The sequence below is a fragment of the Capra hircus genome, chromosome 4 (genome assembly GCF_001704415.2).
Source record: "Capra hircus breed San Clemente chromosome 4, ASM170441v1, whole genome shotgun sequence".
Classification (NCBI taxonomy): domain Eukaryota; kingdom Metazoa; phylum Chordata; class Mammalia; order Artiodactyla; family Bovidae; genus Capra; species Capra hircus.
In genome coordinates this window covers 503,238-517,603 of record NC_030811.1, presented here as the reverse complement: position 1 = coordinate 517,603, position 14,366 = coordinate 503,238, and the positions used below count along the sequence as shown (strand labels likewise).

At 47.8% G+C, this 14,366-nt stretch overlaps 1 protein-coding gene across 1 annotated transcript in view; it reads right to left on the bottom strand.

Moving 5' to 3' along the window:
- The window catches only part of NCAPG2 (non-SMC condensin II complex subunit G2), a 71,934-nt gene that overhangs the window by 25,098 nt on the left and 32,470 nt on the right, over nt 1-14,366 (bottom strand). The window contains exons 12-15 of the mRNA XM_018046634.1: nt 13,415-13,594; nt 11,624-11,776; nt 7,759-7,981; nt 7,351-7,454 (exon numbers count right to left, since the gene is read on the bottom strand). Coding sequence (XP_017902123.1) covers nt 7,351-7,454; nt 7,759-7,981; nt 11,624-11,776; nt 13,415-13,594 — 660 coding nt within the window. The remainder of the gene's footprint in view (nt 1-7,350; nt 7,455-7,758; nt 7,982-11,623; nt 11,777-13,414; nt 13,595-14,366) is intronic.

Sequence of the window (14,366 nt, the reverse complement as noted above, 5' to 3'; positions counted from 1 at the left end):
AGGCAGGGAGAACCCCCAAGGCTGCGGTATGGTGTCTGAGGGGACCCACTGCCCTCGACCAGGGGCTGTTCCAGCTTGGTCTCAAGCAGCAGGCCTACATGCGCCTTCCAAGCTTGGCGGGCAGGGGACGGCAGCACCGCTATGTCCTGAGGGTTCTAGGACTCCTCCGCGTTTGTGCAGGGTGGGAGCCCACACCCATCACCACCGCGAAGTGCAAAGGATGACTCATTCCAAGTCCAGGGATTTCTGTGCTACTCAAATGGAATGGGAGAAGATATAGGGAGCAAATAACCTGAACTAAAGAGGGTGCCTTTTCACTACTGTTCATGGGGTTCTCCAGGCAAGAATATCACCATTCCCTTCTTCAGTGGACCACGCTTTGTCAGCCATGAAATTAAAAGATGCTTGCTCCTTGGAAGAAAGGCTATGACAAACCTTGACAGTATATTAAAAAGCAGAGACATCACTTTGCCAAAAAAGGTCCATCTAGTCAAAGCCACGGTTTTCCCAGTAGTCATATACGGATGCGAGAGTTGGACTATAAAGAAGGCTGAGCACCGAAGAATTGATACTTTCGAACTGTGGTGTTGGAGAAGACTCTTGAGAGTCCCTTGGACTGCAAGGAGATCAAGTCAGTCAATCCTAAAGGAAACCATTCGTGAATATTCATTGGAAGGACTGATGCCGAAGCTGAAGCTTCAATACTTTGGCCACCTGATGTGAAGAACTGACTCATTGGAAAAGATCCTGATGCTGGGAGAGATTGAAGGCAGGAAGAGAAGGGGGTACAAGACGATGAGATGGTTGGATGGCATCACTGACTCAAATGAGTCTGAGCAAGCTCTGGGAGATGGTGAAGGAGAGGGAGGCCTGGCGTGCTGCAGTCCACGGGGTCACAAAGAGTCAGACACGACTGAGTGAGCAACAAAAGAGGGTGCACAGAAAACCAAAACCAGCCGTGACGCAAAGGCAGATTTTCAACAGGCTCTTAATACTTGGAAAGACTCACGGCTAAATTTAAAACCAGTAACACTATTAAAGGTTTAGATAATACTATGTGAATGACAAAAATAACAAATTAACAAAATTTCAATCTGGATTTTAGTTTTTACATTCTAACATTAGGCATAGCAATCTTATCACTAAAGTCCCCTGAGAAAGGCACCACTTTTCCTTTACAAAAATATGCTAAGTTCCAAAGATTTCATTAAATAGAAAGCAGAGATTTTTAGTAGATAGCAATGGGAAAAAGTAAAAGAATAAACTCAGAAACTTTTGCTTTTAGCCATTATATGTTCTTAGAATGACAACATCCAGATGGCAATTTGTATTTCTTTTCTACTACCAGTTATAATCAGTTCAGTTCAGTTCAGTAGCTCAGTCGGGTCCAACTCTTTGCAGCCCCATTGACTGCAGCACACCAGGCCTCACTGTCCATCACCAACTCCAGGAGCTTGCTCAAACTCATGGCCATCAAGTCCAACCATCCAACCATCTCATCCTCTGTCGTCCCCATCTCCTCCTGCCTTCAATCTTTCCCAGCATCAGGGTCTTTTCCAATGAGTCAGTTCTTCACATTAAGTGGCCAAAGGACTGGAGTTTCATCTTCAGCATCAGCCCTTCCAATGAATATTCAGGACTGATTTCCTTTAAGATGGACTGGTTGGATCTCCTTGCTCTCCAAGGGACTCTCAAGAATCTTCTCCAACACCACAAAAGCATCAGTTTTTCAGCGCTTTATGGTATCTCAGCTTTCTTTATGGTCCAACTCTCACATCCATACATGACGACTGGAAAAACCATAGATAGCTTTGACTTAAGCAGACCTTGGTAAGCAAAGTAATGTTTCTGCTTTTTAATATGCTGTCTAGGTTGGTCTGACTCATTGGAAAAGGCTCTGATGCTGGGAGGGATTGGGGGCAGGAGGAAAAGGGGATGACAGAGGATGAGATGGCTGGATGGCATCACCGACTCGATGGACGTGAGTTTGAGTGAATTCCAGGAGTTGGTGATGGACAGGGAGGCCTGGCGTGCTGTGATTCATGGGGTGGCAAAGAGTTGGACATGACTGAGTGACTGAACTGAACTGAAGTGAACTAGGTTGGTTATAGCTTTCCTTCCAAGGAGCAAGAACCTTTTAATTTCATGACTGCAGTCACCGTCTGCAGTGATTTTGGAGCCCAAGAAAATAAAGTCTGCCACTGTTTCACCATCTATTTGCCATGAAGTGATGGGACTGGATGACATGATCTTAGTTTTCTGAATGTTGAGTTTTAAGCCAGCTTTTCACTATCCTCTTTCACTTTCATCAAGAGGCTCTTTAATTCTCCTTCACTTTCTGCCATAGGGTGGTGTCATCTATGTATCTGAGGTTATTGATATTTCTCCCAGCAACCTTGATTCCAGCTTGTGCTTCATCCAGCCCAGCATTTCACATGATATACTCTGCGTATAAGTTAAATAAGCAAGGTGAAAATATACAGCCTTGATGTACTCCTTTTCCCAATTTGGAAGCAGTCTGTTGTTCCATGTTTGGTTCTAACTGCTGCTTCTTGACCTGGATACAGATTTCTCAGGAGGCGGGTCAGGTGTTCTGGTATTCCCATCTCTTTAAAAATTTTCCACAGTTTGCTGTGATCCACACAGTCAAAAGCTTCGGTGTAGTCAATAAAGCTGAAGTAGCTGTTTTTCTTGAGCTCTCTTGCTTTTTCTATGACCCAACAATGTTGGCAATTTGATCTCTGGTTCCTTGACTTTTCTAAATCCACCTTGAACGTCTGGAAGTTCTCGATTCACGTACTGGTGAAGCCTCGCCTGGAGAATTTTGAGCATTACTTTGCTAGCGTATGAGATGAGTACAATCGTATGGCAGTTTGAACATTTTTTGGTATTGCCTTTCTTTGGGATTGGAATGAAAACTGACCTTATCCAGTCCTGTGGCCACTGCTGAGTTTCTCCAATTTGCTGGCATACTGAGTGCAGCACTTTCACAGCATCACCTTCTATGAACTGAAACAGCTCAGCTGGGATTCCGTCACCTCCAGTAGTTTTGCTCACAGTGATGCTTCCTAAGGCCCACTTCCATTTCCAATACCCTATCTTTATGAAGCAGGGTTTTCCACAGTGACAGCAACCAAAATGGGATTACGGAGTAGACTGGACATGTTCAAACTACTGTGCAATTGCACCCCTCTCACACGCTAGCAAAGTAATGCTCAAAATTTTCCAAGTGAGGCTTCCACAGTACATGAACCAAGAAAGATGGCCCTCTTCAGTCTCTTTCAGAATCTCTCCTTATGTCTGAAACATGTCAAAGCCCAGTGTTCACTCCTAGCCCTCACAGTTCGTTTGCCTTTGAATACAGCCACTTTGCCTTCTGACTGGAGCACAGTTGCCATTCCTACCTGAAGCAGCAGACTGAGTTCGCTGAGCAGGCTGACTACGTGACACAAGGAAGCAAGTTTTGCGACCCATTCTGTGTCACTGAAACATGCTGCCAGCCATGACTATTTTTCTAAAAGAAATCTCTGGAGCAGCTCTCATAACTCAAAAACTCTGGCCAGCGATCTACCTTTCGAAAGCCATCTCACTCCAGTGTATAAGAGAAGACATGTGTGCTCTGCATCCATTTCCTCACAAAGTTGCGCAGACAGATGTGAGTTAAAGGCGTGGACTTAAATGTGGTTGGTAATCTTAATCACGGCCTGCAGCATGAAGCTCAGCTGCCATCTCTCAGCTGGCCAGCATTTCTCCACGGATGACACGTGCGTAGACATAGTCAGAAGTGGCCTCTCTGACCCGAGCAGTAAGACCAGAGGCCGCCCAGTCTTGATGGCTGCTCCATCCATGTACACACCAACACGGTATACGCTGACACAGAACGACCAGTTCAATTTCCCTGGCATGCAGTCACTCAAAGACTTGAGTGGTTCTGCAGCTGAGGTGTTGGTTGGCAACAAAAGTGCACACAGCCTCGTGCACACCTTCCTGAAAAATGTTACCAAAAACAGGCACTGCTGCCTTACTAACGCCAGCAGGCTCCTCAACCTAGACTGCACATCACGGCGATTCAATCCTGTCTAACAGCTGTGCCTCACTATCCTCTGTTTCATCCATTCATCTAGTTACGGTGCTAGCCGAAAGAGGACCACATGCCACCTTTTGAACTACAGCATCTCCTAAAAGTTCACAACAAACGTCCTTAGCAGCAGGCAAGATCAACTCTTCACCAACAGTGAAAGGCATCTTAGGTTTAGCAACGCAGTTAGCCAGTAAAAATGATACTCTCAGTGCAGACACATTTGATCAAGCGGTGGCCCTTCAGTAATTGCTTCTGTTCTTCATGTTCATGTTTTTTCATTTTGAAAACCTTCAAAGGCTTGTCTTTTAACACAGGGTGCTTGGTCTCCATGTGGTGAAGCAGTTTTGATGGTTTCCTGGCTTCACTGGATAGCTGGTTGCCACATATTATACCAAGCAGGCTTGGAGAATGTGAACCACCTGCTGCTGTGAACTCATCGTTTAAGTAGGACTCGGTGTGTTCTATTCAATGCACACTTCTTTTGTTGGCAGTCTTAGAGCCTTCTCCTCTCTCACCATGGCGTCTTTCCCCATTTTCACAGCAGTTCAGTGACATTTGGCTTTGTAATCATTTTGCTAGGGTAAGCTTATGGGCACAGCGAGAAAGAGGCAGAGACAGAGGTGGTAGATAAAATAAGGAGCAGGCCAGGCATGGACTGAAGCAAGGGTGGGACTCTGACTTGCAGCCTGCTGCCAGATGCAGCTGGCCTGTCGCCTGCAGCTCACTTGACAGGGTTTTGATATGAGGCTGCAAGCAGCTGTTCACTATGGCCTTCATGCAGTCAAACCCCTCAACTACTGACACTCTGTATTGCAGCTGCCCCCCAGCGTTAGCATCACCGCCTCAGCTCCAGCGCATCAGGCGTTAACAGTCTCACGAGGAGTGAGCAATCTGGAGCCCTGGCACGCACAGCTCACAGTAGGGCTTGCACCCTGCTGAGAGTCTAGTGCCGCTGGTGAGCTGCAGGAGGGGGCGCTCGGGCGATAGTGCCAGTGACGGGGAGCATCTGTGCACGCCTGCTGTGCGGCCTGGCGCCTTACACGCCACGGACAGGCCAGCCCGGCCCGGGGACCCTGCTTTAGAGGCACATAAGTGCCGGGGGCCAGCACCGGAGATCCCACCCACAACAAGGTCATGGGGAGAGACCTGACGGGCAAGGCGAGTCAGGTCTCGAGGGGTCCTCTGTCTGAGCATCTCCCCCGAAACCAAAATCTGCCTGTTCACTGTCTGCTATACTATACTCTTCTGACATTACAGGGGGCTTTCCCGACCACCTTTCTCTGGAGAGAGTGAACTCAGAGCTCCAGTTAACAGTCTCCTGCATATAAAAAGAATGTCTTGGCTTAACCCCTTTGATGGCTTTCTAACTTACCTGACCAGTCTGCCCAGACTTTTACAACTTGTAATTGTTTACAGCCCCCCAACAGCGAGAGGCACGCAGCTTAAAGCATCTTAAAGATATAGAGCCTTTCAGAGTTAAGAATTCGTTTGGTGAAGAGTTTGTTGAGTTGATGTTTGCCGCCAGGCCTCCATATCCTTTATCTTTTAGGCACCTGGGAGGATATTAATCAATGAAAACGGGATGCAGAAATAGGAATATAGTAGTTTTGATGTTAGCAACACTAGACTTTTGAGTTAATTACTTTTCTCTTTGTTATAAATCACTGTACTCCTTTTCCTTGTTATAAATTGTTGTGTCCTTGCTATGTAACAATTAACTTTATTTAGTGCTTTCTCAGAGTGGCACCAGACTTTGGGAAGAACAACACTATTACCCTTAACAGAAAAGGGCTGTAAAATGCTAATTGGCCTTCTGGCCAGAAGATGATGTAAATCACCTGCTGCTGCTAAGTCACTTCAGTCGTATCCGACTCTGTGTGACCCCAGAGATGGCAGTCCACCAGGCTCCCCCATCCCTGGGATTCTCTAGGCAAGAACACTGGAGTGGGTTGCCATTTCCTTCTCCAACACAGGAAAGTGAAAAGTGAAATTGAAGTTGCTTAGTCGTGTCCGACTCTTAGTGACCCCATAGACTGCAGCCTCCCAGGCTCCTCCATCCATGGGATTTTCCAGGCAAGAGCACTGGAGTGGGGTGCCATTGCCTTCTCTTGTGTATACAACTAGGTATGCAGAGAGAAAGCCTGGTCTCGATAAGAGTCAGGGCTGCTGACGCTGCATAATCTTGTATTATCCATTGATCTCTATGTAAAATCAAAAGTATATAAGGCCTTTTCGGACAATAGAGGATGGGCCAGTCACTGGAAAGACTGGTATCCCCCGTGTCAAATCTCTCTCTTTCTCCCTCTCACTCCATCTCCTTTTCAGGCTGAATTCCCATCTGGGGTGTGGAGGCGCTCCGAGTCTACTTACTTGCCCTGGCTTCTAAGACCCGAGAGGAAGCCTAAGGCGGGGCACCCTCCACTACTCAAGTGGGTGCCGGTGGCCTAACGTAGACAGTGCAAGTTCCTTGTGTGGAACTTTATTGGTTTTCCACGTAAACCAAGTTATTCAGCCTCTTTTCTCTACTAATTTTCCTACTACACTACTTCTTCCTAATCTCTCTTTATATTTCTAAATAAATAAGTTTTTCCTCGCCACACTGTCCCCGCTTCGAATTACCCTGGATCCACTGGGGCTGGACCCCAGCACATAAGCATGACAGTTTATTTATAAGCTTAAGATACTGTTTGTAAGTAATAAGTATCTAAGGCTTAAATGTTCCTTTTTTAATGATATAATTGATCACTTCAGATTCTGAATAAGTATTAGCTACATAGTCTCCTCGATAAATTATTTTAAACTATTCTCAATGAAGCTTGTATCCTGAAATTCAACCCGATGATGTTTCCAGTAGAATCTTAGAGCAGAAGCAGTGAACAAATCCCTAGGGGCCCCACCACCATCTAGTTGTAACACACGGTGATCAACAGGCCCATCTAGGTGTGCCACCCCCATCTCATTAAAATACACAGACGCTTAAGGCAAAGAAAACTGGGAAAAGGGTGTCATCAATAATAATTCCTTTGTATTAGATCCTACTCAGACTCCACAGTGAACTACAAAGAATACACAGGAAGTTGCTCCAAAAAATTACTTATGATTCTCCAAAATAATTAGTTGGTGTATCAGAACTAAAGGCATAAATGAAAAATAAAAGACTGCCAAGGTAACAGCTCGCGGAAGCAGCGCCTCTGCCTTGCCACCCGGCCCTCTCTAAGCACAGGGGAGCCGCCCGCCCAGGCCCCACCCGCAGCGGGCGCCGGACTCACGCTCGCATTCTCCTTCCCCGGCTCCTCTGCGTCCTCCCTGCAGGCGCTCAGGGCCCTCCGGATGCAGGCGTTCAGGCAATGGCGGATCACATGGATCAGCTTTGCTAAAGCGAGTAAGACACACGTTTCTTCAACAGAATTTCCTAACAGTGAAATTATAATCTCAGATAATTAGAGCGTTATTTTAAGGGACCTCATTAAGAACTGCACTGGTGTGTGTATACCGCATGTTCTCAGTCATGGCACAGACTGCACTGCGCACGAGGCGAGCACGTGGGGCAGGCGGGGAGCCGGACGAGGCGCTGGGGTGAAGGGCCGGGCCTGGGGGTGTGGGGGCCTGGCAGCTGAGGGGCAGGGGGTACAGGGTGCGGGGGGCACAGCGTGGGGTGGGCCCAGGGCTGCGCATACCTATGTTGGTGCAGGCCGTGTGCTCGTGCGCGTACTGGTAGAACCTGCGTGCAGCCGCGTGGCTCATCTGCAGCAGCGCCACGCAACGCTCGCACCACACGGCCTCGGGCTGGTTCACCGGCAGGAAGGAGTTGAAGATGAGCCCCACCAGGCGCCGGCACACAGGCCGGGAGTCTGACTCCAGACGGGCCAGAATGTGCTCCATGGGGCATATTTTCCAAAACTGTGAACGCAGCACATGTGCAAAAGAAAACCATGAGAACATTTTAAACAAAATTTCAAGACCACAATAAAAAAGGAGCTAGTTTTTATACTCAAGAAAACTCATTTCAAATGACTCCACCAGGCTGTGGGACTCTTCTGCAGAGAAACCCAGCCCATATTTGAAGGAGGCTGCCACGCATGGCAGCTAAGCAGGAGGCTGCTGGGGTTAGGGTTAGCCCATCAGGGCAGCAGTGGGCTCCCAAATGAGTGTCAGCCTAATAACTCTGAAGTTTCCTGAAACAACACAACTTTCGGGCCATTAACATGAAAAGTGGATTTAAACACGTGCAACAGGCTTGGCACAGAAAGCTAAAGCGAGCACCTGGTCTCCCGCCTCAGACACAGGCCTCCCTGGCAGGCGCCCCTCCTGCCATCTCCCAAGTGCTGACCAGGCGGCCCCGTCCTCCTCCACCACCCACAGCTGCCACATACACGTGCACACAGAACTGCCTGCTGCCCTCAGCTCAAAAGCATCCAAGTTGTCCACCGCCCATAGAAAAGGGCCAAACTCCTCGACAGGTAGTTTAAAACAACAGGGACCACCACAGAATAGCAGACATTACAACAGACTTCGATGGGAAGGGGTCACGGGGTCAGAGCCTGTACAGACTTCGATGGGAAGGGGTCACGGGGTCGGAGCCTGTCTGTCACTTGTGCAGGCACACTCATCTGTGTGATGGGAGCAGCAAAGTGACATGGACGTTGCTCAAGGACCTTGCTCCCACAACAGTCCCCTCTCCAGGACTTCCGGTGGATCCTTCTCGTCAGCATGTATTTTCAGGTTGTTTCCAAGCCATAAACACAGAGGCCCCTCCCCGGGGACCGGCTTCCTTGAGCTGCCTGCCCAGTGCCTTCCACACTCCCGCCACACCGCAGTGCGCCCTGCAGGTCTGAGGACCCTGCACTTTCAGACGCATACACTCCACCTCCCCTGGTGGGAATGTCTGAGCATCAACCCTACCACCACTCCCCACACGCCCCTGGGACACTTCCATGCACACACTTGGTATTTCTTAAAGTTACTGCAGGGAAGACAGGAGCCGCGTGACAGCCACACCATCAGCAGACTGTCAACCCAGAGCAGCTGGCAGAGCACCAGATGCGAAGAGGGAAGCCGGGTGCTCGGGAGAGCAGGGCCCTTCAGCCTCAAGGCCGCAGAGTCCATCCAAAGCTGCTGAAACCAACCAAGACACCCAGGAAACCCTGACCAAGGGAGAGCGCCAAAAAGAGAGGGTCTTCACGCTGAAAGGGTCGGTTCCTGAGCACTCCTGGAGACCAGACCGCCTTGAATGGAAACAAGTAATTGGCACAAATGCCGAACACCAAGGCTCCAGGGGTCGGTGGTTCTCACAGTGAACATTTCCTGCAAGTCTGCCTTTCCAGAAAAGCCCCATATTAACCTATTTTTCTTTTATTTACTTTTCCTGAAATAAAACACAACAATCTGGATTAATTCTTCACTTACCTGAGGTTTTATTTTTATCCAAACATATTACCCACAGGTGACATTAACAGCAGGCAAGACCATAAACAAAATTGCTAACCTGTGTTTCATTTCTAAAGTTAAAAATAATTGCATATTAAGAAATCCCAAATTGGTTTCTTAATAAAGATATCTCAATATTAGTATACTGTTGATTTGGCCTAAATCTCAGCTATACAATATAAAAACTGCAGAATTTCAAAACAAACAGTAAACAACGTGAAATCACCAGCACTGAGGATGGAAAGCATAGACAGAAGCCTAATTAACTAAGCGGTGACGGCCCCGGGCCTCAGGACCTGACTGTATAATCAGCGTTGATTATCCAGCACCTTTCCGTGTCTGTTTCCAGAGCCTCTGCCTGGCCCTCCGGGGCAGCCCCTCCAGAGCTCACAGGGACGTGAAGGCAGGACGCCTCCCACTGCGCACAGAGGCCAGGGCGGCACGCTGACAGCAGGGCCCTGCCCGTGCCGCGCATGCGCCCGCGCTCCAACCTGGGGGCAAGCAACACCCACCCGCTCCTCCTAGCTGCCTCTCCACCAGCCTTTCCATCTGTGATCTTGATTATCAGAGAACTGGCTTGTGCGCCCGTAACAAAACCTTCCAGAGATCTTACAGCTAAATCACTCTCTGCCTTGCTTGGGCAAGCTGAGCATTAAGATGTAAGAAGTGTCTCACTAAAGCGTTTCACTTCCTCCTCTGCTCCTCCTCCTTTTCCAGACCCCAGACTCTCCGGTCACAGACGCTGTCCAGGTCTTACCTGGCCCCTCCCCTGCTCTCCTGGGGAGACCCACAGGTCTCAGGACATCTGGTCTCTCTGCCGTCTCACGAGCCGTCCCCTCAGTGGTCCTTTGCAAACGGATGTGCACTTCAAACAAAACAGTCCACAACTCCTGCTTCAGACTCATAACCACAATTTGGACAGGTGTTACAACGATCCAGTCAGCCCTGCAGCCAGCCTTTCAGTTGAACTAACAAGCTGATCCTAGACTCCATACAGAAATACAAAGGCCCAGACCACCAGGAACTCTGAAGGAAGAGCCGGAGGGCACACACACCGGGACGTCCGCAGAGCTGCAGGGGGCTCGGGCTGTGGCCCTGGCCAAGGATGGACAGGCACGGTCCGGAAACAGACCACACACCAAGGCAGTGAGACCACGGAAGCCACGTAAGATACCTCTTTCTCATTAAAAAAAATCCAGTTCAAAATTCAAAAAGCATAAACCAATGTGCATGCTCGGGAGGGGCAAGTTCCCCCCAGCACCCTGTCTCCAGACCCCCAGCGCCGCCCCCACCCCGGCCTCAGAAACTGCTGTCCACTTCCTGTTTGCCTCCAGGGATGTGCGAGGCGGCCCTGAGCAAACACACAGCTGTGTCCCTGTTCTCAGAGCTGGCAACACCCCACAACTCATCTGCACTCCCTCTGTCTAACTTAGTGGTCTTTCCACGAAGTGTGCCCCTCGCCAGGGCCACGCGGCAGCATTTCACGGCATGAACACACCCCAGGGCTGGGCACTGACTCCACACCGACAAGAGTGTCAGCTTGTTCCCAAACCCTGAGCCTCGACAGAAGACCACTCTAAAGTAAACTTAAGAGGACTCTTGTGTCGGGAAAGAAAACCCTGTTACCAAATAATAATGCAGTTAGCAACCTCATAAGTGACATTGGTAGCCAAAAGCTGAACAGAATTAGACTTAAGGGAAAACACTCTCACCTCAGGGGTTTACACCAAAATGCATACAAATCAACAAACACCTCCTTGCTTCCTTCTATAAGATGTTGGAGGAAGGGGATCTCATATTCTATATGTTCAAGTAATATTTTCAGTGCTTACTGTGTGCCAAGCATTTAAATATTGCAACAAAAAGTTTCAGGTATATGATAAAACTGTAATTTAAGGTGGGGACTGCTTACATTAATGTCTCTCAGAAAGAAAGCACACATTGACAAAACAAATTGTATTTTATGACACAACTGGTAGAATACACCAGACATCAGTTAGTTTAAAATGCGGCTACTGAAGCTCCTGGAACTGAAACGGCTCTGTCCTTTTGTTGATGAAAATAAATAAACTTATTTATCTCATGTACTAAATAAGAAAGCTCTAGTCACCTTACCTTAGCAGCCCTCACAGCCTTAACTTTCAGCAGCATATCAACAAAAGCCACCCTCACTTTCTCTGAATTGTCATGCAGACAGTATTTTAATGCTGGCAAAAGCTGTTCTAATAACGGGTGGCTTAATTTATTATCCAAAATTATCGGCAGACACTAGGAGAAAGAAGAAAGACAAACAGTTCAAAACTGGAACATAAACAAGGAAAAGTTCAGGTAAGAAAAATTCAGTTCTATCTTTACTAAAACCATCAGTAAAATAGATATTCCCACAGAAAATAACGCTTTTGCCAACACAATTTCATGGAAAGGCATTCGCTGAATGAATAGATCTGGGTTCAGTGCTTGGTAGTCCAGTCATCCATTGCTTCATTCAACCAAGACTCAGGCAGTTATGAAAGAATTTTCAGAGCTTTCCAAGTTAAACGTTAAAGGGTTTTACGGGATTTGAAAGAAAGAGGAGGCTCTGGTGGGGAGGTCCCAAAGCCAGAGTCCAAGTCCTTCCCGTCCTCACAGCCCACTGCACCCCTGTATGTCCTGACTCAATGCTGCGTGGAAACGGGGGGGCACAGCGCCCCCGTCTCAGACCCATGTGCCCCCACAGCCGCCCTGCACCTAGGTGGGGATCAGAGGGAGAAGCCCAGGCTCAGACCAGACACGCGAGTCTGGAGAGCTGACACGCTGCACGACGCTCTCTTTCCAGTTATTAGGAAAAAGATATGTATTTTTAAGAGACTTTATTTTTTATTTTTTTGGCTGTTGAACAGCATGTGGGATCTTACTTCCCGCCCGGGATGAAACCCGCACCCCCTGCAGTGAAAGCACAAAGTCCTAAGCACAGGACCTATCAAAGTGAAAGCGAAGTCACTCAGTCGTGTCCAGCTCTGTGCGACCCCATGGACTGTAGCCTGCCGGGAGCCTCTGTCCATGGGATTTTCCAGGCAAGAGTACTGGAGTGGGTTGCTGTTTCCTTCTCCAGGAGGACCTACCAAGGACATCGCTAGAAGACTATGTATTTTAAACATCACAGTGAAATGATTACAGATGAGCTGATACATGTCCTGCATTTGCTTCACAGTAACTGTGTGAGAGATGACAGGAGCAGCTACAATGAGACAAGCGTGGCTGCGTCCTGAGAACTGCTGCAATGGGCGACGGACAGAGAATGTTCGTGTAGGTTCTTGTGCAAAGTACGCACAGTATACAAAAAAGTTCATTCTGATATATAACAACATTAAAAAATTTTAAAGACAGGTAGCTCCTGTTCTAAAACACTGTGCCCCCTCTGCTAGCATCCATGACAAACTAGCCTCATTTCAAGCAGCCTTCTTCTATTTTGGGTGACACTTTTATTCTGTTTTCTTCACAAGTGACATTGGATATCCAACAAAAATGTGAGTAATGCTATACTTATGGAGTAGGGCTGGGGTGATTTTTAAATTTTTCTTTCCCTATGCTGCTGCTGCTAAGTCGCTTCAGTTGTGTCCAACTCTGTGTGACCCCATAGACGGCAGCCCACTAGGTTCCTCTGTCCTTGGGATTCTCCAGGCAAGAATACTGGAGTGGGTTGCCATTTCCTTCTCCAATGCATGAAAGTGAAAAGTGAAAGGCAGGTCGCTCAGTCGTGTCCGACTCTTCACAACCCCGCAGACTGCAGCCTACCAGGCTCCTCTGTCCATGGAATTTTCCAGGCAAGCATACTGGAGTGGGGTGCCATTGCCTTCTCCTTCTTTCTCTATAATTTAGAACTATCCTATAATAAACAGGTACTCCTTATATAATTTAAAAGCTTACCTTAAAGACTGAACAGCGCACATCAGCGGAGCTCAAATCAAATGCCAGCTCCTCGGTTACCTTCTTGAGCAGGTCAATAAGAATGGTCGGAGGCATCATCTCCCAGTATTTGGAGGTTATTTTACAAACACCAAGGATCCCTGCAGAACGGACCATCGGGTAAGGATCTTCTAAAAGGCTCTACAAGTACAAAAGGGAAAAAGGCCAAATTCTCTTAAATTAGTTCACTTTTTTCCACATTGGCTTTACTTGTGGGCACAACAGCAGTCACAACCCAACAGACATTTCAAGTCCACAAACAAGCAGACCCTGGGACCTCCAGTCATGTGTTGCTCCTACACAGTCACACAAACAGATCCGGGCACACCCGGGGACCTCCAGTCACGTGTCGTTCCCGCACAGTCACACGCAGACCTGGGGACCTCCAGTCACGTGTGCTTCCTGTAGTCGAGTGTCTACAGAAAACCATCTAGATAGGAGCACGTCAAGGCTGTATATTGTCACCCTGCTTATTTAACTTATATGCAGAGTACATCATGAGACACGCTGGACTGGAGGAAGCACAAGCTGGAATCAAGATTGCCAGGAGAAATATCAATAACCTCAGATATATAAATGACACAACCATTATGGCAGAAAAGTGAAGAGGAACAAAAAAGCCTCTTGATGAAGGTGAAAGTGAAACAGGAGAGTGAAAAGGCTGGCTCAAAACTCTCAACATTCAAAAACCTAAGATCATGGCATCCAGTCCCATCACTTCACAAAGAATAGATGGGGAAACAATGGAAACAGTGAGAGACTTTACTTTCTTGGGCTCCAAAATCATGGCAAATGGTGACTGCAGCCATGAAATTAAAAGATGCTTGCTCCTTGAAAGAAAAGCTATGACAAACCTAGACAGAATATTAAAAAGCAAAGACATTACCTTACCCACAAGGTTCCATCTAGTCAG